Raw genomic sequence first — 21,518 nt, 5'->3', positions numbered from 1 at the left:
GGTTAAGGAGAGCCTTTGGGCCCAGCTAGTCCCACTCCATTATTCCTGAAGCCAATACCGGTCCTGGAGGGGGGAGAAAAGAGGAGAACTTGTCTCAGTACAGTGCTGACTAGTGAAAAGACAAGAGCTAGCTGGCTAGCTAGCCGCCTCCTTGCCTGAAGGGATGGAACACTGGCCTGCCAGCCAGGGCAGCCATCTGGAAGCAAGCTCCCTATCCAAGGGGAGACTATGAAGAAACCCCCAGCAGTGGAAGTAACTTGACTGAGCAAACCCCAGAGACATTGTGGAGCTCATCCTCACCATCCTGCCCCCAAAGGAACCTGGGACTAGACCCAACAAGGAATCCTATGGTAGACTGGACTAGAGTAGCCTTGCCTCAGATTGGTAGGAAGTAGCCCAGGGCAGCAGATTCTGATCCCCTGCCAGGAGAGACACCAACCTCACAGTTCAGGGGTTGACACACACAGGGCCCTGGGCTGGAACCTGGTGGAGAGAGAGCACCTAGGTCCCCCTACCTGTCCTCAGACATAGTAAGTGAAACTACTCAGCCCACGCAGCGGTTGAGAGCCAGGCAATCTAACCACTAGGCCACTCAGCCACCAAAGACCCTGTTACACTCTTATTAGGGCCCTACCAAAAAGTCATGGTCCATTTTCGTCAGTCTCATGGTTATAGGATTATATATATCATAAATTTCATGTTTTCAGCTATTTAAATCTGAAATTTCACAGTGTTGTAATTTTAGTGGTCTAGCGCAAAAAGGTTTTGGAGGTGGGGAGGTTGCATGGTTATTGGGGGTGAGGAGGGAGCTTGCAGTACTGCTCCCCTTATTTCTGCACTGTTGCTGGCGGGGCGCAGCCTTCAGAGCAGTTGGAGAGTGACGGCTGCTGGCTGGGAGCCCAGCTCTGAAGGCAGAGCCACCACCAGCAGCAGCACAGAAATAAGGATGGCATGGTATAGTATGGCCACCCTCACTTCTGCCTGCAGAGCTGGGCCCTCTGAGCAGCTTCCCTGCACTGGCCACCCAGCTCTGAAGGCAGCAGTGCAAAAGTAAGGGTGGCATGGTATGGTATTGCCATCCTTACTTCTGCACTGCTGCTGGTGGGGCACTGCCTTCAGAGCTGGGTGCCTGGCTAACAGCTGCTGCTCTCCAGCTGCCCAGATCTGAAGGCAGCTCAGAAGTAAGGGTGGCAATACTGAAGTCCCCGTAAAATGACCTTGTGACACACACACACATCCCCCTCGCAACTCCCTTTTGAATCAGAAATTTGAGAAACGCTGGTCTCCCCTTTGAAATCTGTATATTATAGTAAAAAAGCACGTAAGACCAAATTTCAGTGGGGGGAAGAGAGGACCAGATTTCATAGTCCGTGATGCATTTTTCATGGCTGTGAAGTTGATAGGGCCCTAATTCTTATTTAGAGAAGTAATGCATAGATACTCTCCCATTTTTAGATAAAAGAAAGGATGAATTTTATCTTTCAAAGATGACTGCTGCTGGTCATTTGAATCCCTGGAAAATACAAAGAATTAATTAATCTAATGTAGCTAACCTTCTTGGTAATTACAATGTATTTATAATACAAATGGATATTATTAAAATAATCTGCATCAGGTGTGTTCTCTCAAAACTAACATTTATTAAATTAAACTAGTGATTCTAAAACTGGCCTGAGACTTCTTTAGGGGAAAAAAAAAAAAAAAAACTTACTAAAGAAAATATATATATCCACTAAATACATACATATACTTCTATAGTCCACCTAATCTGGGGATTTATCAGGATTTTATAAACATTAACTCATCCTCACAACACCCCAGTGATGTAATCCCTATTTTATAGATTTGGAAATCAAGGCAGAAAGTTCAGTCACTCATCTAAGGTTAAGAAGTGAGTCAGAGGCAAAGCCAGTCACAGAACTCAGGTCCCCATCAGATTCCCAATCCTGTGCTCTAACTTCCAGACCATGCTCTCACCTTAAAACTGAAATGGAGCACTTCTGGTTAGAGTTGTGCCATAAATCAGACAAGATACACCTCTACCCCGATATAACGCGGTCCTTTAGAGACAAAAAGAATCTCACTACGTTATAGGTGAGACCACGTTATAATTGAACTTGCTTTGGCGTTCCTTGTTTGCTGACGCCCCCTCCAGAGAGCCCTGTCCCTAATCACCCCCAGGACCCCAGCCCCCTACCCAACCTTCCTGCTCCCTGTCCCCTGACTGCTCTGACCCCTAGCCACACCCCCTGCCAGGCACTCACTGGCAGCGGCGGGAAGCAGAGCAACGTGGCCCCAGCTCCGTCACCTCCCAGCCACGGCACGGCATGGGGAGGTTGGGTAAAGGATGCCTCCCATATTCACCTGTGGTGGGAAGCAGAGCACCACAGCTGGGAGTTGGCGGAGTAGAGCGGGCTGGGGCTGGGCTGCTCCGCTTCCTGCTGCCAGTCGGTGCGGAGAGGTTGGGGAAAGGACACCCCCAGCATTCACCTGCGGCGGGAAGCCGAGCAACATGGCCCCAGCATCAGCCATGTTGCTGGGGGACAGGGGGGCACTCACCTGTGGTGGGAAGTGGAGTGCCGCGGCTGGGAGCTGATGGAGTGGGCTGGGGCCAGGCTGCTCCGCTTCTGCCGCTGCGTGAGGGGGATCCCTTCCTCCAAGCCCCCGCCCCTGAGTGACATGGCTGGGGCTGGGGCGAGGGAAACAGAGCGGGCTGATCCCAGCCCCCTGCTAATACCCTGGGCACTCTGGGACTACAGGGCCCCCAAAATTGCTCCCCCCCCCACAGCTCCTGCCTCCTAGACCCTGGGGGTCAGGGGGGAGCCCCTGAGACACTCTGCCCCTTATCCAACCCCTCGGCCCCGGCCCGGCCCCCTTAACACACTGCTCAGAGCAGCATGTCAGAGCTTTACCACATTGTATGTGAACTTGTGTACCAAGGTGATGAGCACACTAAAAATTTGACAGATTACATAAAGAACAGTAAAATTTCAGAAACGAATCACTTGTAATGATTTTGGTCGATAATTCAACTTAATGCCACTTGAGGCTATTTGGTGAGTTAAAAAATAAATAATTTATTTACAAGTGATTATTTTATAGAGCTGGCTGGAAAAATTCCAACAAAACAGTTTTTCCATCAGAATTTCCCAATTTGTTGAAACCTAAATGTTGTGATGATTCAACAAAGTTCCCCTGGAAACTGGGCAGGATTCTGACAGAAATCTGCCTGGTTTCCTATCAGCTTGCCTGCAGATCGTGGGATTCCAGGGTCCAGGGCTACAAGACAGTTTGCCAGGCACTGCCTCCGAGTAGAAGACCTTAGAGGTTCTAGGATCAGTGGCTCTGCAGCAGTATACCAAGTAGAATGCCTTGGAATTGTGGAACCTAGAACATAAGGTCCATGGTTCAGGGGACCCCAGGGCTTAGGGTCCAGCCTCCCTTTTGCAGAGCATTTCAAAATTTTGGGGTTTTATTCTGAAACAGAATGAAACCAAATTTGAAAATAGCTAAAAACTCCAAGAAACAAGGTTATCTTTCTGCACCCAGCTCTATTTTATTTAGATTGGACAAGCTAACTTAAAAGTTTGTTATAAGCCATATGAAACTAAGGTACATATTCCTAGACAAACAGGAAAGGTATATTGTTCTGCATTACTGAACAAGAGCGCTCATTACTTGTTTTAACTAAGGGGAGGATTCTAAAAACAACATTGTAAGCATCATACAGTAAAGCTCTTTTGAATGGCACCTTCAATTTGGCTCCTTCTCATACCAACATTTATTTACACAGGTGTTTATTATGTGCCACAACACAGTTTGGGTAAATCACAATATTTCTGGGTTGCGAATACTGGTTTTTACGGGACAGAAACGCTCTGATGGGTACAGCAAAACTGTTTGCTATGCAAACGATTATTTTCAAGGATTCTTTTTGAAGGATTTCTGAAATATTATTTACCGTGCTAGTTTAGGTTTAGCAATTAGCACACTGTATTGCTCAATAAAAGAGCTCAAGTAGATCCAGTACTAGCCTAAGAATTTCAGAATATAATATCTGCATGCCTCCAATAGAAACGGTACAGTGCCTTCCAGCTCTTCTCCACTGTTACACTGCAGTGGTATTACTCTCTTGGAGAAGACTTCTCTATTTTAAATACCCATAATTTACACATAAGGATGAGTAAGGGGAAAAACAAAACAACAAAAAAAAACAGTGGTCCTGGATGAAGCCCAGGGTGGTTGGGTGACCTTCAATGCCTGGTGTGAAATGAGGATATTGATATAACAGGCACCACAGAAACTTGGTGGAATGATGATAATCAATGATACATGGTAATATTCTGTCAATCCTGTATACAGTACACCCTCACTATAACAAACCCATCGGGATCCAAGCCATTTGTTTGTTATCGCAAAAGAGCCCCACCACCTGGGTGCAGTGAGGTGGAGGGTGGCTGACAGCTCCTCCAGCAGCGGCGAGGGCTGACAGCCAGGCTGGAACAGCTATGAGTTCCTGCTGCAGCAGTGAGACTTGAAATGGGATCCAGGGACTGGGTTCATTATAGTGTGGGTGTACTGTACACAGGTATGACAAAGTATGTCATACCCGTGGGGGAGTGGCACTATGTGAAAGAAAGCATAGAGTCAATTACAGTAAAAATCTTAAATTAATCAAACTGTTCCATAGACTCTCTATGGATAGAAATTCCATGCCTAAATAAGAGTATAGTAACAGGAATATGCTACTGGCCACTTGACCAAGATGGTGATGGTCATTGTGAAATGCTCCGGGAGATCTGAAGTGCCACAAAAACAGAAAACTCAGTAATAATGGAGGATTTTAACTATCCCCATATTGATTAGGTACATGTTACCTATGGACAGGATGTAGAGATAAAAGTTCTAGACACCATTAATGGCTATGTCTTGGAGCAGCTAGTCCTGGAACCCACAAGGGTAGAGGCAATTTTTGATTTAGTCCTAAATGGCACATGATCTGGTCCAAAAGGCGAATATAGCTCAACAGCTCAGTAATAGCGACGATAATGTTACATTTAATTACATCTTGGGAGGGAGATGGGAAGGATACCAAAGAAGCCCACCATAGTAGCATTTATTTTCAAAAAGAGGAACTACCAAAAAAACCGAGGAAGCTGGTTTAATGGAAATTAAAAGGAACAGTCAAAAGAGTTTTAAAAACACCATAATAAAGGCACAAATTAAAATATATACCCCAAATTAAAAAAAAAATTGTAAGAGGACCAAAAAAAATGCCACCATGGGTGAACAACAGAGTAAAAAAAAGACACTCAGACAAAAAGCATCCTATAAAAATTGAAAGTCAAATCCTTCTGAGAAAAATAGAAAGGAACAAACTCTGGCAAGGAAGTATAAAATTAGACAAGCCAAAAATGTATTTGAAGAGCAACTGACAAAAGAGACAAACTAACAGCAAAAATTGTTTTATATACATCAGAAGCAGGAAGCCTGCCAAACAACCCATGAGACCACTGGATGATAAGGGTGCTAAAGGAGCACTGTAGCGGGGTAGTCACCCGCTCCTACCCTGAGGGGCTTAGGACAGCCCAACAGAGAGCTGTGGCTGGGGCAAGCAGCTCCCAGGCTGACTGGGGAAGTAGACACAGCTGGGAGCCATGCCCCAAACAGACCACCGCCAGCCCCTATAAAAAGGCTTTGAGCCAAAAGCACAGACATGTTCTCTCTGTTAGTAGAGGGAGAAGGGCCTGGCTGCTAGGAAGTTGAGAAGGTACAGGGTGGAACAGGGCTGGAGGAAGGCCAAGGGAGCTGGGGAACTCCGGCCTGAAAACCCCCGGGGTGCGGCCTAGTTTAAGGCTAACTGGGTACTGGGATTGCAGAGAGCAGCCCACAGGTAGGCCAAGGCAGCAGGTCCAACCCCTCCTTGCCTATGATTAATGGCTGAGACACGGCAGTCTCCCCCAGTGAGTGGGGGCTAGATGGTGACTGGCAGTAGTTAAATACTGAGGCAGGGTGGGGATAGTGGGTGGTGGTTCCCCTGAGTGGGGACATCCACAGAAACTGTGGGGGTACTGCCTGGGGGTAGCACCCAGAGAAAGGGTCATCCGGGGTCCGGGAGGGACGCAGGAGCCAGCGGCAAAGAGAGACACCGGCTGACGGAGGCTGGAGAGCTAATTACCAAGTCGACCTGCCAGAGACATAGCAGGCCGTTTACAAGCACTCAAGGAAGACAAGGGCATTGTGAAGAAGTTAAATTAATTCTTTGTTTCAGTCTTCACTGCAGTGAAGACAAGGGAGATTCCCACATCTGAGGGGTAGCCGTGTTAGTCTGGATCTGTAAAAGCAGCAAAGAGTCCTGTGGCACCGTATAGGCTAACAGACATACTAGAGCATGAGCTTTTGTGGGTGAATACCCACTTCTGAGGAACTGTTCCAGATTAAGGTGTCAATAGAAGAGGTTTGAGAACAAATCAATAAATTAAACAGTAATACAACAGAACCTCAGAGTTATGAGCACCTCAGAAATGGAGATTATTTGTAACTCTGAACAAAACATTACGGTTGTTCTTTTAAAAGTTTACAACTGAACACTGACAATATAGCTTTGAAATGTTATTATGCAGAAGAAAAATGCTGCTTTCCCTTTAAAAGTAAACTACTAAAACAAATAAACAATACTGTAATGTATTTGATTTTTGGGGGGCGGAGGAGGAAGAGGTCTCTGCTACTGACTGATTCCTTACTTCTGGCTCCAAAGGAGGCGTGTGGTTTACTGGTCAGTTCGTAACTCTGGTGTACACAACTCTGAGGTACTGTAAGTTTCCAGGACTCATCCAAGAGTTTTAAAGGAACTCTGATATGAAATTGCAGAACTACTAACTGTGGTATGTAACCTAGCACTTAAAATTAACCTCTGTACCAGATGACTGGAAGATAGTTAACGTAATGTCAATTTTTTAAAGAGGCTCCAGAGGCTATCCTGGCAATTACAGGCCGCTAAACCTAACTTCAGTATCAGGGAAATTTTTTGAAACTATAGTAAAGAACAGAATTATCAGACACAGATGAATACAATATGTAGGGGAAGAGTCAATAGCTTTTGTGAAAGGAAATCATGCCAAACCACTCTATTACAATTCTTTGAGAGGGTCAGAAAAAATAAGAACAGGCATTCACATTTTGTAGCCAATGTTGCAAGGTATTTACGTGCCCGATATGCTAAACATTCATATGCTCCTTCATGCTTCGGCCACCATTCCAGAAGACATGCTTCCATGCTGATGATGCACATTAAAAAAAGAATGCGTTAATTAAATTTGTGACTGAACTCCCTGGGGGAGAATTGTAGGACTCCTGTTTGGTCTTACCCGCATTCTACAATATATTTCATTTTATGGTACTCTCAGAGAATGACTCAGCACATATTGTTCATTTTAAGGACACTTTCACTTCAGATTTCACAAAACGCAAAGAAGGTACTAATGTAAGATTTCTAAAGATAGCTGCAGCACTCGACCCAAGGTTTAAGAATCTGAAGTGCCTTTCAAAACCTGAGAGGGATGAGGTGTAAAACATGCTTTCAGAAGTCTTAAAAGAGCAACACTCCAGTGCGGAAACTACAGAACCCAAGCCACCAAACAAGAAAATTAACCTTGTGCTGGTGGCACTTGACTCAGAAAATGAAAATGAACATGCGTTGGTCCGCATTGCTTTGGATTCTTATCGAGCAGAACCCATCATCAGCATGGATGCACGTCCTCTGGAATAGCGGCTGAAGCAGGAAGGGACATGCGAATCTTTAGCGCATCTGGCATGTATATGTCTTGCAACGCCGGCTACAGTAGTGCCATGCAAACACCTGTTCTCACTTTCAGGTGATATTGTGAACAAGTAGCTACTTTATTTCCTGCAAATGTAAACAAACTTGTTTGAGTGATTGGCTGAACAAGAAACAGGAATGAGTGGACTTGTAGGCTCTAAAGTTTTACATTGTTTTATTTTTGACTCCAGGTTTTTTTGTACATAATTCTATGTTTGTAAGCTCAACTTTCATGATAAAGAGTTTGCACTACAGTACTTGTGACTTGAAAAGCGCTATTTCTTTTGGTTTTTACAGTGTAAATATTTGTAATAAAAAATAAATATAAAGTGAGCACTGTACACTTGTATTCTGTGTTGTAATTGAAATTAATACATTTGAAAATGTAGAAAACATCCAAAAACATTTAAATAAATGGTATTCTATTACCCTTTGTAATCACGTGATTACTCTTTTTAAATCAGTTGACAGCCCTAGCAGGAATAAAAGGTCATTTTTCACAATGGAGAGTGATAAATAGCGTGGTCTCCCAAGCCTATGTACTGGAACCAGTGCTGCTCTACATGTTCAAAAGTGATCTGGAAAAAGGGGTAAACAGTGAGGTGGAGATTATATAAAATTATTCAAGATAATTAAATCCAAAGGAGATTGCAAAGAGTTAAAGGGATTTCACAAAACTGGGTGACTGGGCAACAAAATGGCACATGAAATTCAATGTTCATAAATGTAAAGTAATGCATATTGGAAAAACAAAAACAATCTCAACTACACATACAAAATGATGGGGTCTAAATTAGCCGTTACCACTCAAGAAAGATCTTGGAGTCATTGTGCATAGTTCTCTGAAAACATCTGCTCAAGATGCAGTGGCAGTCGAAAAAGCTAACAATGTTAGGAACCATCAGAAAAGGGAAAGATAATAGGACAGTTAATATCATAATCATGTAAATCTATGGTACACCCACACTTTGAATACTATGGGTAGTTTTGGTCACCCCATCTCAAAAACAGATATATTAAAAAGGAAAAAGGTACAGGGAAGAGCAACAAAAATTATTAGGGGCATGAAACAACTTCCATATGAGGAGATTAAAAAAATTGGGGCTGTTCAGCTAGCAAAAGAGATGATTAAGTGGGGCTATGAGCAAGGTCTATGGTTTTCAACTTTTTTTTTCCGGCAACCCAGTTGAAGATTGTTGATGCCCGCGACCCTGCGGAGCTGGGGATGAGGGTTTTGGAACGTGGGAGGGACTCACAGCTGGGGCAGAGGGTTGGTGTGTGGGGGTGAGGGCTGCAGGATGGGGCCGGGGGTGAGGGTGTGGGCTGCTCTCGATCAGCGGTGCAGCTAGGGTGCTAAGGCAGGCTTCCTGCCTGTCCTGGAACTGTGGACCACGCTGTGCCCTGGAAGCGGCCTGCAGCAGGTCCAGCTCCTAGGCAGAGGCACGCAAGTGGCTCCGCACAGCTCTCGCCCACAGGCTCCACCTCTCCCAGCTCCCAGTGGTCAGTTCCCGGTCAAAGGGAGTGCGGAGCCAGTGCTTGGGGTGGGGGACAGCATGCAGAGCACCATGGCCCTCCTGCCTAGGAGCTGGACCTGCTGCTGGCCACTTCCAGGATGCACCACAGTGTCAGAACAGGTAGGGACTAGTCTGCCTTAGCCAGGCAGCACTGCTGACAGGACTTTTAATGGCCCGGTCAGCGGTGCTGACCAGAGCTGCCATGACCCAGTGCTTTACATTCCGTGACCCTGCAGTTTGAAAATCACTGGTCTATAACATCATGAATGGTGTGGAGAAAGTGAATAAGGAAGTGTTTACTTCTTAACATAACACAAGAACCAAGGGTCACCCCATGAAATTAAAAGGCAACAAAAGGAAATACTTCTTCACACAACACACACTGTCAACCTGTGGAACTTGCCAGGGGATATTGTGAAGGCCAAAAAAGGTTGAAAAAAGAAAATCAGGTAAATCCATGGAAGATAGGTCCATCAATGGCTATTAGCCACCCAATGCCCTGGGAGTTGCTAAACCTCTGAGGCCAGAAGCTGGGATTGGATAATAGGGGATGGATCATTCAATAGTCGCCCTGTTCCGTTCATTCCCTCTAAAGCATGTGGCAGCAGCCACAGTTGGAAGACTCGATATGGGCTAGACAGACCACTGGTCTGACCCAGTACTAACATTCTTATGTAATGGAAAATCTCTAGTCCCCAAATGGACCATTAGAGTACTTGCGACACCTTAGAGACTAAATTTATTTGGGCATAAGCTTTCTTGGGTTAAAACCCACTACATCAGATGCATGCAGTGGAAAATAGAGTAGGAAGATAGATATACAGAGAACATGAAAAAATGAGGGTTGCCATACCAACTCTAACAAGACTACTCAATCAAGGTGGCTATTATCAGCAGGAGGAAAAAAAAATTTCTGTAGTGATAATCTGGATGGCCCATTTCAAACAGTTGACAAAATGGTGTGAGTAATAGTAGGGGAAAAATTAGCATGGGCAAATAGTTTTTAGTTTGTGTAATAACCCATCCACTCCCAGTCTTTATTTAAGCCTAATTTAATGGTGTCCAGTTTGCAAATTAATTCCAGTTCTACAGTTTCTTGTTGGAGTCTGTTTTTGAAGTTTTTTTGTTGAAGAATTGCAACTTCTAGGTCTGTAACTGAATGTCCAGGGAGGTTGAAATGTTCTCCGACTGGTTTTTGAATGTTATAATTCTTGATGTCCAATTTGTGTTCATTTATTCTTTTGCGTAGTGACTGTCCAGCCTCGCCAATGTACATGGCAAAGGGGCATTGCTGGCACACATCACACTGGTAGATGTGCAGGTGGACGAGCCCCTGATGGTGTGGCTGATGTGATTAGGTCCTATGATGGTGTCACTTGAATAGATATGTGGACCAAGTTGGCAACGGGCTTTGTTGCAAGGATAAGTTCCTGGATTAGTGTTTTTGTTGCATGGTGTGTGGTTGCTGGTGAGTGAGTATTTGCTTCAAGTTGGGGGGCTGTCTGTAAGTAAGGGACTGGCCTGTCTCCCAAGATCTGTGAGAGTGAGGGATCATCTTTCAGGATAGTTGTAGATCCTTGATGATGCGCTGGAGAGGTTTTAGTTGGGGGCTGAAGGTGACAGCTAGTGGTGGTTTGTTACTTTCTTTGTTGGGCCTGTCCTATAGTAGGTGACTTCTGGGAACTCTTCTGGCTTTGTCAATCTGTTTCTTCACTTCAGCAGGTGACTACTGTAGTTTTAAGAACACTTGATTGAGATCTTGTAGGTGATTGTCTCTGTCTGAGGGATTGGAGCAAATGAGGTTATATCTTAGAGCTTGGCTATAGACAATGGATCGTGTGATGTGGTCTGGATGAAAGCTGGAGGCAAGCAGGTAAGTATAGCGGTCAGTAGGTTTCCGGTATAGGGTGGTGTTTATGTGACCATTATTTGTTAGCACTGTAGCGTCCAGGAAGCGGATCTCGTGTGGACTGGTCCCGGCTGAGGTTGATGGTGGGATGAAAACTGTTGAAATCATGCTGGAATTCCTCAAGGGCTTCTTTCCCATAGGTCCAGATGATGAAGATGTCATCAATATAGTACAAGTAGAGTAGGGGTGTTAGGGGGCCAGAGCTGAGGAAGCGTTGTTCTAAGTCAGCCAAAAAAATGTTAGTATACTGTGGGGCCATGAGGGTACCCATAGCAGTGCCGTTGACTTGACGGTATATATTGTCCCCAAATGCGAAATAATTGTGGGTGAGGACAAAGTCACAAAGTTCAGCCACCAGGTTTGCTGTGACGTTATCAGGGATACTGTTCCTGATGGCTTGCAGTCCATCTTTGTGTGGAAATTAAATTAGGCTTGAATAAAGACTGGGAGTGGATACACAAAAACTATTTCCCCATGCTAATTTTTCCCCTATTGTTATTCTCACCTTCTTGTCAACTGTTTTAAATGGGCCATCTTGATTATCACTACAAACATTTTTTTTTTCCTCCTCCTGATAATAGCCCACCTTAATTGAGTAGTCTCGTTCGAGTTAGTATGGCAACCCTCATATTTTCATGTTCTCTGTGTGTTATATATATAAAAAAATTCCCCTCTCATCCCTATGGGTGGTATGTGTCTTCCTCAACCCTGGGTCCTCTACCAGAGGCCTGGGAGTTTGAGGATTCTGCGCAGTATCTTAGCTGTTCCTAGCACTGCACTCTTCTGGACAGAGAGCTCTGATGTTGTTCCTGGGATCTCCTCGAGCTTCTCATTACTGTTCATATGTCCTGTCTTGGCGGCTTGTATGCCTGATAGACTTCCATGTTGTGCGAGGCAGGTTATGGCCGTAGTTGACTGTCTGTCTCCTTGCAGGGATCTTCGATCAGCACTGTCCTTCCTTTGTTAGCCATTTTGGAGCTGTTGCTAGCAAGTCTTTCATCTGTGCTTTGCTAAGCGTTCATGCCTTGCTGTATTTCTTTAAAGCCAGTACATTAGGTTGTGATTCATGTCTGGTCCAGGTCGTCAGCTCTTTATGTTTTGACCCGCTGTTGGATGTCTTCTACTTGATGGACTGTTTCTGTTCTGTGGCGTTGCTATGCTGTGCTCTCATGTCCTTCACCACTTTGCATGGTGTATCAGTTTCTCTTTCTCCCCATATGTTCACCAGTACTGTCAGTTTCTGCTGTGTGGCTCTGCTTTATTGTTATGTTGCACTGCAGTTGGGAAGACTGGTATGTTCTTTGCCGAGAACAGGGAATGTACTTTGTTTTGGCCCTCTGCTTTCGCTAGTGTATTCTCACTTAGCCTGTATCCAGTGCTGTGAGCCTTTGTCTAGCAGTCTCTAGGCTCAGCATGTAGTCAGCCTTGTATTTGTCAGTAGCGAGTCTTATCCATAATCTTTCTGTAGTTTCCACAGCTGACTAACTTCTCTCCGAGTCGCCCTTGATCTTATCCTCCAACCTCATTTTCAGTGTGAGGCACATACTGCGTTCTGATCATGTAGCAAGCATCCCCAGGATACCAGAGGTGTAGCGTTTACCAGTTCATTGGTTTGAGTTACTGGTCTGTAGTCAGGATTGTCATGGCGGCTCTCATGGCACTTCTAACATACCTATCTGTATGGTACGTCTCACTGAGCCTTGGTAAATCGGTCTCGCTGATTGACTTGTAGCTTAGTTTTTCTCCATATTCTTATGCTTCATATCAGCGCTGCTGTGCTTCAATGGATGGTGGGTAGCAGTGAGTTTCAGCTTCAGGTGTGGGCTGCACATCCCAGACTCAAGAAGACCTGAAAGTACAAGTGGATGTAATGTGAGTTGGTCTAGTCTCAACTGTGAGAACAGCTTCCTCTGTCTACAAGTTGAGGCGTTGGAACTAGCTGGTTTCTCAGTAGGTGTGGATGTATGTCTTTTGTCCATCATAGTCCCCTCATACGTTTCCATAATATCCTCTCTCATTAGGTTCTACTGTTGTAAACATTTCCATTCAATTCCAGGTTCTCTGTCCATGAATGGTTTGTTCCAGTAGCCTACTTATGTTCAGATTGTCCTGTTCCTCAAACATCTTGCATCGACTTGTTAATCCGGGGCGACGTCCAAGCCGCCATGACTCTCCAAGTATCGTGCCTCCTCATATTTGAGTATGTCAGGTGAAGCGTTAGGGGGTCCTTTGCCAAGGACCCCGTACTTGAGAAAATTGGTACCAACCGGGATGTTGAACCCCGGTTCTCCCGGTAATCATATCAAAGGGCGGTCTCCCATATCAAAGGGCAGCGCTCTTAACCACTATGCTATCCAGGAATATATTCCTACTGTATTTTCCACTGCATGCATCCAATGAAGTGGGTATTAGCCCACAAAAGCTTATGCCCAAATAAATTTGTTAGTCTCTAAGGCGTCACAAGTACTCCTCATTCTTTTTGCTGATACACACTAACACGGCAGCACTCTGAAACCTATTAGAGATGAGTTACTATACCTGAAAAAGTGACCTTCAGGCAGGGAAACCTTCAAGTTTGCTAGTGGGTTCTGTAGTCTACTATTGACAATCCCACACAGGCGTTGCAGCAATTTTGCAGTTCACCAGGAAGACCTCTTAATTTTTTTTGTTGTTTGTAATTTTGTTCAACAAAACAGTTGAGTTTACTAAACCCAACTCCTACTTAGGCACTGGCCCTGTACAGGCAAGTCATATTGACATCAGTGGGCAATGCAATGGTATCGGGAACTATCAATGCTAATCCAGTTGCAGGAGTGCTGTCTTCATTTGTATAAACACAGATTACCACTACTCTGTGACCAAGGACAATAAAAGGACGCTGTCAACAAAGAGAAAACACATCCTTCTATATGAAATATTTTCTCCTACAAATAACACCCATGATAGAAACAAGAAAAAACACACTTTTTTTTTTTATTTTACTCTGATAGCACTTTGTATAGTCAGTTTCAAGGTTTCTCCTGGATTAGCAATTTGTCAACGGGATTGCGTTGGTCTTTCACAAACCACTTCACTTGTAACCTATGCACATTTGATATGGAATTTATTGAGAGGGCCCCAATTTTCAAAACAAAACTGCATGTTAAGTTTGGAACTTCATCTGGAGTCTCTTAGCTAGCAAATAAGAACATATTTAAAGATTGCAATTTCATTCTCGGTACTCCCCAAATTTAAAATGTCAATAGTAACAAAAAGTAATTTATAACTAATGACTTGCATTAGCTGAAAGCAATAGCCAAAACTGTTCAGAGAGATTTAAATGATCCTTAGTGGTTAAGTAAGATAGATATCCAAAGTCTTGAGCAGTACAGCATTCCATATTCTTCAGTAAATGCAAGCCTCACTGAAGAGGAATACTGTAAGGGAGCTGCTTAAACACAAAGCTGTTTTACTCAACTTAAAAAGAAAAGCTTCAGTTTACACCTGTACATTGTTTGCAAGCCAAATAATCAAAATTAAATTATTTGTTTAAACAAATAAACATTTATAATGTACCATTTAACTATGAAGGCTCTTTCCCACCCACCCAGAATGCTCAATGGAATTTTTACTATAAATAATTGCAGAGTACAGAATAATAAGGAGGTTGGTTTTACCATGTGAACTTACCATTCCATTGGAATTATTTATTCCATTCATATTAATTTTAGTTACAAATCTAACTGTTGGAGGTGCTTCTGGGTATTTAGGTCCACACTCTACTTTCAGACTGTATATTCTGTTTTCATAGTTTGTCTAAAAAGAAAAAACAATAAGATGAATGCATCTTACTGAAAGTTGTTATTTTAAAAGTACTTTAGAGAAACACAAACATAGCTAAGCTGGTTTAGGGAGAGGGAATATGTAATGGGATGATTTTAACTCTGTTTTTATTATTTTACAATTGATGCCTTTGCTTACTTCGACACATCAATGCCTCAGTTATCTTGATTAGCTGATCAATGTACTAAAAAGGCACCTCTTATAGTATAACAAGCACCACATACAAAAAACAAAACAAAAAAAAAGACATTTTAAAAAAAAACCTATATAGAGAAAAGCTTCCTCCCCACCCCTGAACTCTGGCACAAGGGCAAACCTAAACCATCAGGCAAACCACCCCTACCAAAAGGTAAATCCTCTAAGGCAGCAAAGATCAGGACAGGGGAAGAGATAGATGAAAATAAAACAAAAGGAGAAAAGCCTAGAAACAGTCAAGAACAAAGACCAAAATAAATGGAACTTACAACAAATCCTGTAGAAGTAGTTAAGAAGTAACTATGGTAGAACAACTCCAGAAACAAATTCTACAATTTATGGCTTATGAGCAAGAAAGCTCTGCCCGAATACAGAAAAAAGAAAAACAATCCAACTGCCAAAGAGGACATGATCAAGTACTCAGGGCTAGCTTATGAAAGGATTTATATGCTATGACATTCAGTTGCGCCTCACTCTGGCAACCAACTCTCCCTTTTTCCTCTACACAGGAGCAATCATGGAAGCAGCTCCTTTCTGTAAAAACTAGTTACCTACTGTTGTTCTTCAACATGTCCTGCATATGTCCATTCCACATGTTCGCACCTTGCAGTTGTCTGAGAACTCTTCCCCTCAGCGGTACCCGTCGGGGCAGCTCAAGCACCCTCTGTTACCACATGTCACTGCATGCTCATATAAGAGGAGCCACCCCTAACCCTCCTCAGTTCCTGTGTACCAGGTAGACTCTGAGGAGGTCCATTCCACAACCTGTTGTCGTCATGTGCAACACATCTCCAAGAACATCAGTTACAGAAAGATAGGTAACAGTTTTTAAATTTGAGTGCTTGTACATGTCCATTCCACTGTAGGTGACTCACAAGCAGACAAACATGGAGGTGGGCTCAGAATCTACCTGAACAGTGATTATGGGACAACTCGCCTGAAATTAGCATTGGCCCTGGACTGAAAGGAAATGGCATAATGAGAAGAAAGAAGTATGGACTGATGACCAGGACAGTGCTTTACAAATGACTGTGATCAGCAATTGTGCCAAGAAAGCCACTGAAGGTGCCTGTGCTCCAGTAGAATGCATCAATACTCTAAATGGGGTCGGGGGGACTATATTAGCCAACTGGTAGCATAAACAAATGTACAAGGAGATCAAAGATGAGATTCTCTGAGTGGAAACTGGTTGGCCCTTAGCCCTGTCCATAACTGCAACAAACAACTGTGTGGAAGATCTATAGGACTTAGTACACAAGGTAGAAAACTAAAGCCCTTCTCATATCCAATGAAGTCTCCTCTCACCTCTATGCACACAAGGTTTTGGGAAGAACGATGACAAACAGATTTCCTAGTTCACATGAAAATTAGAGACTAACTTTGCGAGAAATTTTGGGTGAAGGCAGATAAATTTTATCCTTATGACAGAAGGCTCTGACATGAGGGCTCTCAACTTGCCCATCCTTCTGCTGAGGAAATGGCAACTAAAAATGCTACCTCTATGGAGAGCTGGAGCAAAGAGCAAGTTGCAAGGGGTTCAAAAGGTGGTCCCATTAACTTTGCTAGGACGAAGTTAAATCCCATGGAGGTACAGGACCTTGCACATGTGGGTACAATCTGATCAAGCCCTTTAGGAAACTGGTAGTGATGGGTTTGGAGAAAAGGAATCTACTATCCACCGAGCTCTGGAAGACTTAGATAGCTGCCAGATGGTAAACTTTGATGTTTTAGGTATAGAAGATAGTTAAGTACGAGGCTCAGAGGTACATGCTGGGGATATGCCTTTCTTCTGGGACCAAACAGAAAAGCGCTTCCATTTATACATGTTAAGTACCCCTATTTGAGGGGTTCCCACAATACAGAGGCACTTCCAGGACATCCTTAGATCAGGATCTTTCCAAAGGCATTAACCACTAACCATCCACACAATCTGGTGGAAGTCTCGCAGGTTGGGATGGAGTACGTAACGGTGATCCTGAGAAAGCAAGTCTGGATCCAGCAGGACAGTGGAAGGTTGACTGACAAGGTCAGCAGGGTCAAACAACAGTGTTGACAAGCCAGTGCTATAAGGGTGAGATGAGCATGGTCTTGTTTGACTTTGAACAAGACCCTGGGCAGCAAGGGAATTGGAGGGAAGTCATACAGGAGGAGATCCTTCCAGGGTAGCAGAAAAGCATCTGTCAATGAGCCTGGGCTGACAACTTCCCAGGAACAAAAACGATGGCATTTTCTGTTGGACTTTGTTGCAAACAAGTCCACCTGGGGAATCCTCCAGAACTGGAAGATGGATCTGATTATGTCTGGGCATTAAAACTGCTCGTGGTGACCGGAAAAGGTCCTGCTCAGTCGATATGCCAACATGTTCTGCTTCCCTTGAAGGTAATCAGCCCTGAGATTAATTGAATTGGTTATGCAAGAATCCCAGAGACAATCTGCCTCCTGGCATAGGGAGGAGTATAGTTTACGCAGCTCTGTTTATGCAAGACATTGTCGCAGAGCTGTCTGTTAGAATGAACAAGTTCTTCCCTGCTGTATGTAGGAGGAAAGCTTAACAGGCTAGTTGTACTGCTCTTAACTCCCAGACATTTATATGAGCCACTAGATCCTGAGGCAACCGGAGACTTTGATGCTGCAGGGACACCTTATGGGTCCCCAAACCCAGGGATGATTGTGTCTGTGATTAAAGAGAGGTTTAAGTGGTAGCCATGGGATAAAGGCCCCCACCCTCAGACTTTCAGAAGTCCATCTACCGATCCAAAAAATGACAAAACTGACACTGGTACTCAAACCACATTGTCCAAATGACAACGACTTGGGGCATATACCAACACTTGCCATGCCTGCAGCTTGAACTACATGTGTACACACTGCCATGTAACTCACAAGGCTGAGGCAGCCACATGCCATGGTGATAGCTTTCAGCTGCAGCACCAAGCTCCATAGTGCTTCAAACCAGGATTATGGCAGAGTTTTGAGGAGCATGTTGCCATTTGGGGTTTTTCGCCTTCCTCTGCAGCGTGGGGCATGGGTCACTTGCTGGAGGAGTCTCTGCACCTTGAGGTCTTTAAAACACAATTTGAGGACTTCAATAACTCAGACATAGGTTAGGGGTTTGTTACAGGAGTGGGTGGGTAAGATTCTGTGGCCTGCATTGTGCAGGAGGTCAGATTAGAGGATCATAATGGTCCCTTCTGACCTTAAGTCTATGAGTCTGTGTATATTATATGCACTGGTGAGACATGTATAGAACTTGGGTTGATCCTGACCTGCTTTGTCAGGATGGAGGCCAGTATGTCAGTGGCCTCGAATGGCCATTGTCATCTATAGCTGTAGATTATTCAGAAAATTCAGTTATTGTAGAACTGACCACAATCCTCCATGCTTTGATCGTGTCTATGCTAGTCTACTGTAATAAACTTCAGATTGGGCTTCTGTTGACATTGTTAGTCTACAACAGTTTTTCTTTGAATTCTTGCAAGTTTTCATTCCTTTGTAGGCGTGTGCACATCTCATGCATAGTTGTTGGGTATCACTGAGGGAAAAATTTCTCCCTAGAGACGGCTCAAGCACCCTCTGTTGCCACATGCCATTGCTCTACTTGGAGTCCAGACTCTAGGACCCTGCAAGATGGGAAGGTCTCAGAGTTCAGGCTCCAGCCCAAGCCCAAACGCCTACATCAGAATTAAATAGCCCCTTAGCCTGAGCCCTATAAGCCCAAGTCAGCTGGCATGGGCCAGACACAGGTTTTTCATTGCAAGGTAGACATTCCCTCAAATATCTTTGAGGGTGAGTCTCTCACTGGAGCACACTTAACCTCCCTGTAGCAGTATCCCCAGAAGTGCAAGAAAGTTTACAGTCAATACCTATGCCTGCCATGCCAACCTCTCCATGTCAGGAACTCATGGTACCGTTACCTCCCATGCTACTGGAAAGGTCGGTGCAGTCAAAGGGAAAGGGTCCAATGATATCCCTGGTATCGCAATTCCCTGGCTCAGGTTACCTAGCCCCAGTCCCAACTTGTTCTGCTCACCCCATGATGTCGAACATTGTGACATACCAGGGCGCACTCCAGTCTAATGAGCAGCTGTGTCACCCCTGCCCTGCACACTCATCAGCTTGCCCTCTGCACACACTAGTGCACTGGGGCCTCGCACACTCAGCACACCCTGTAGAGGAAAGAGTTTATTGGAACTATTACCTCCAGGTGTCTGTACCCCCTGAAATTGCATATGGAGTTGTTTGTGCTAATGTGCTGCAGCTAGCTTGAGTGTCAGGTAAAGAATGATTACGTGTAGCTGCTTTCCACGTTCCACAGTCACATATGGCTGCTGTGTGTGCATGTGTGTGTCCCTCTGCACTGGACAGCACAGGAAGGCACAGCACCACTTTGATCCCCAGTTTCCACTTGATGGAAAATAAGACTGCTTATATATTAGTTTCACACAATTGGGAAATACAGTAATTCCCCACTTAATGTCCTCTTGCTTAACGTTGTTTCGATCTTACATCCCTGCTCCTCTACAGAACATGCTCCGTTTAAAGCTGTGTAATGCTCCGCTATAACGTTGTTTGGCTGCCTGCTTTGTCCACAGCTGGCAGTACCCTATCAGCTCCCCTACCCACCTCCCCCAGAGCTTCCCGCCCGCAGACCCCGTGGATCAGCGCCTTCCCCCTGCTCCCCCTACCTCCTGCCTGCGGCAATCAGATGGCTTGCGGCATTCAGGAGGCAGGAGAGAAGAGCAAGGACTTGGCGTGCAGGCTCCCCATCCCTCAACGGCGCACGCCAAATGATTGCCGCGGGCAGGAGGCAGGGGAGAGAGGAGGTAACCTGCACACCGTGCCCTCGCTCATCCCCACGGCAATCAGCTGGCTTGTGGCATGTTCAGGAGGCAGAAGTAAGGGCGCAGCGTGCAGGTTCCCCCCTCCCTCCCCTGCCTCCTCCCCACAGCAATCAGATGGCTTATGGCGTTCAGGAGGCAAGGGGAGCCTGCGCACTGTGTCCTCGCTCCTCTCCCCTACTTCCTGAATGCCGCAAACCACCTGATTGGTGTGGGCAGGAGGCAAGGGAGGGAGAGGCGAGGAACGACGGTGTGGCATGCGGAGTAAAGGGGGAGAAGAAGTGGGTTAAGGGTGGGGGTTTGGGGGAAGGGGTGGAGTGGGCGGGCTGACTGAGGATTGAGCCCCTACCCCTGGTGCTTGCAGAGTAGGGAAAGCTACCGCTGCTGCTGCTCAGTGTGCTTCTCCTAGCCTACAGCACCTTCAGCCCCCTGGCCTGCCTCATTGTCTCCAGTACCAGTGGGCTGTGCTTGTGTTGTGTAAGGCGGGGACACCTCCCAACTATAGTACTGTACTGTATGTACAGTATCTTTGTAAACACACAGCACTACCCCCTGCTCCACTCCCAGCAATTCACTGTTGCTTTATGGCCCAATGGCCCTGCTTGGAAATAGGGCTCTACACCAAGCGCTTGCGAGGCCATCAGATGCCTGCAAAGCAGCTGCGGGTAGTGCACAGCAGAGACCCTGCCTTGCTACAGAATAAACAATGTTTTATCTGCTCCCCCGCTTCGCTGGAGGGAAGTAAGAACACCGGGGGTAGCAGCCTGCCCAAAGCAAGTTACAGGAATAGAGTTCCAGCACCTGCTTCATTGTAGCAAGGGGGAGAAGCGGTGTAGAGATACACAGAACCTGGCCCTACTCCTATGAAGGTAGGAAATCCACAGGAGCTTTGCCATTCTCTTTAATGCCAGCTGCATCTCTCTGCCCCTGCAGCAAACATTATTTTCCTCCTCTTACTACACTGGCTGCAATGCTGCCCAGGTGTTGAGTGCATGGTTACTAGGAGAGCTACAGCAAGGCCACTTTTCCAGGGCACCCTGGAGGAGAGGCCTTTGGTCTTCCAGGAGGGCTCCTGTGAAAGTAAGAACCTGCAAGAAAGTAAGAATCTCCATAACTAGTCCTAGCCTAAACCCACAGGGTTTCCAGTAGGGGAGCAGATTACCATGGAGAATGACATAGGTTTTCCAAATTCTTTCCCTTGCAATAGTTGATTGATGCTGCATGACCCCGGCCAGTCCAGGCTGAAGGGAGTGAAGAGTAGCACATGCATGCGCATCTGGAGAAGCATTACCCAGCACCATGACTCAGAAATGTCCAGCAAGCGATAGCGGAGTGCCTAGCAGTAGCAGTACCACTAGCAGCAAGAAAACCAGGAAAACCATAAGTATGGGTATGAGACTAGACATTTTAAAGCATTTTGA

The 21,518-nt window shown here is 45.2% G+C and overlaps 1 protein-coding gene across 2 annotated transcripts in view; it reads right to left on the bottom strand.

The window, feature by feature from the left end:
- UBE2V2 (ubiquitin conjugating enzyme E2 V2) overlaps nucleotides 1-21,518 on the bottom strand; it is a 45,556-nt gene that overhangs the window by 5,562 nt on the left and 18,476 nt on the right. For both annotated transcript variants that reach the window (XM_032775193.2, XM_032775194.2), the window contains exon 3: nucleotides 14,912-15,037. In XM_032775193.2, coding sequence (XP_032631084.1) covers nucleotides 14,912-15,037 — 126 coding nt within the window. The remainder of the gene's footprint in view (nucleotides 1-14,911; nucleotides 15,038-21,518) is intronic.

Source organism: Chelonoidis abingdonii, chromosome 2, assembly GCF_003597395.2.
Source record: "Chelonoidis abingdonii isolate Lonesome George chromosome 2, CheloAbing_2.0, whole genome shotgun sequence".
NCBI lineage: Eukaryota > Metazoa > Chordata > Testudines > Testudinidae > Chelonoidis > Chelonoidis abingdonii.
Note: the sequence above shows the minus strand (reverse complement) of the source record. Positions and strands in the feature narration are given on the sequence as shown.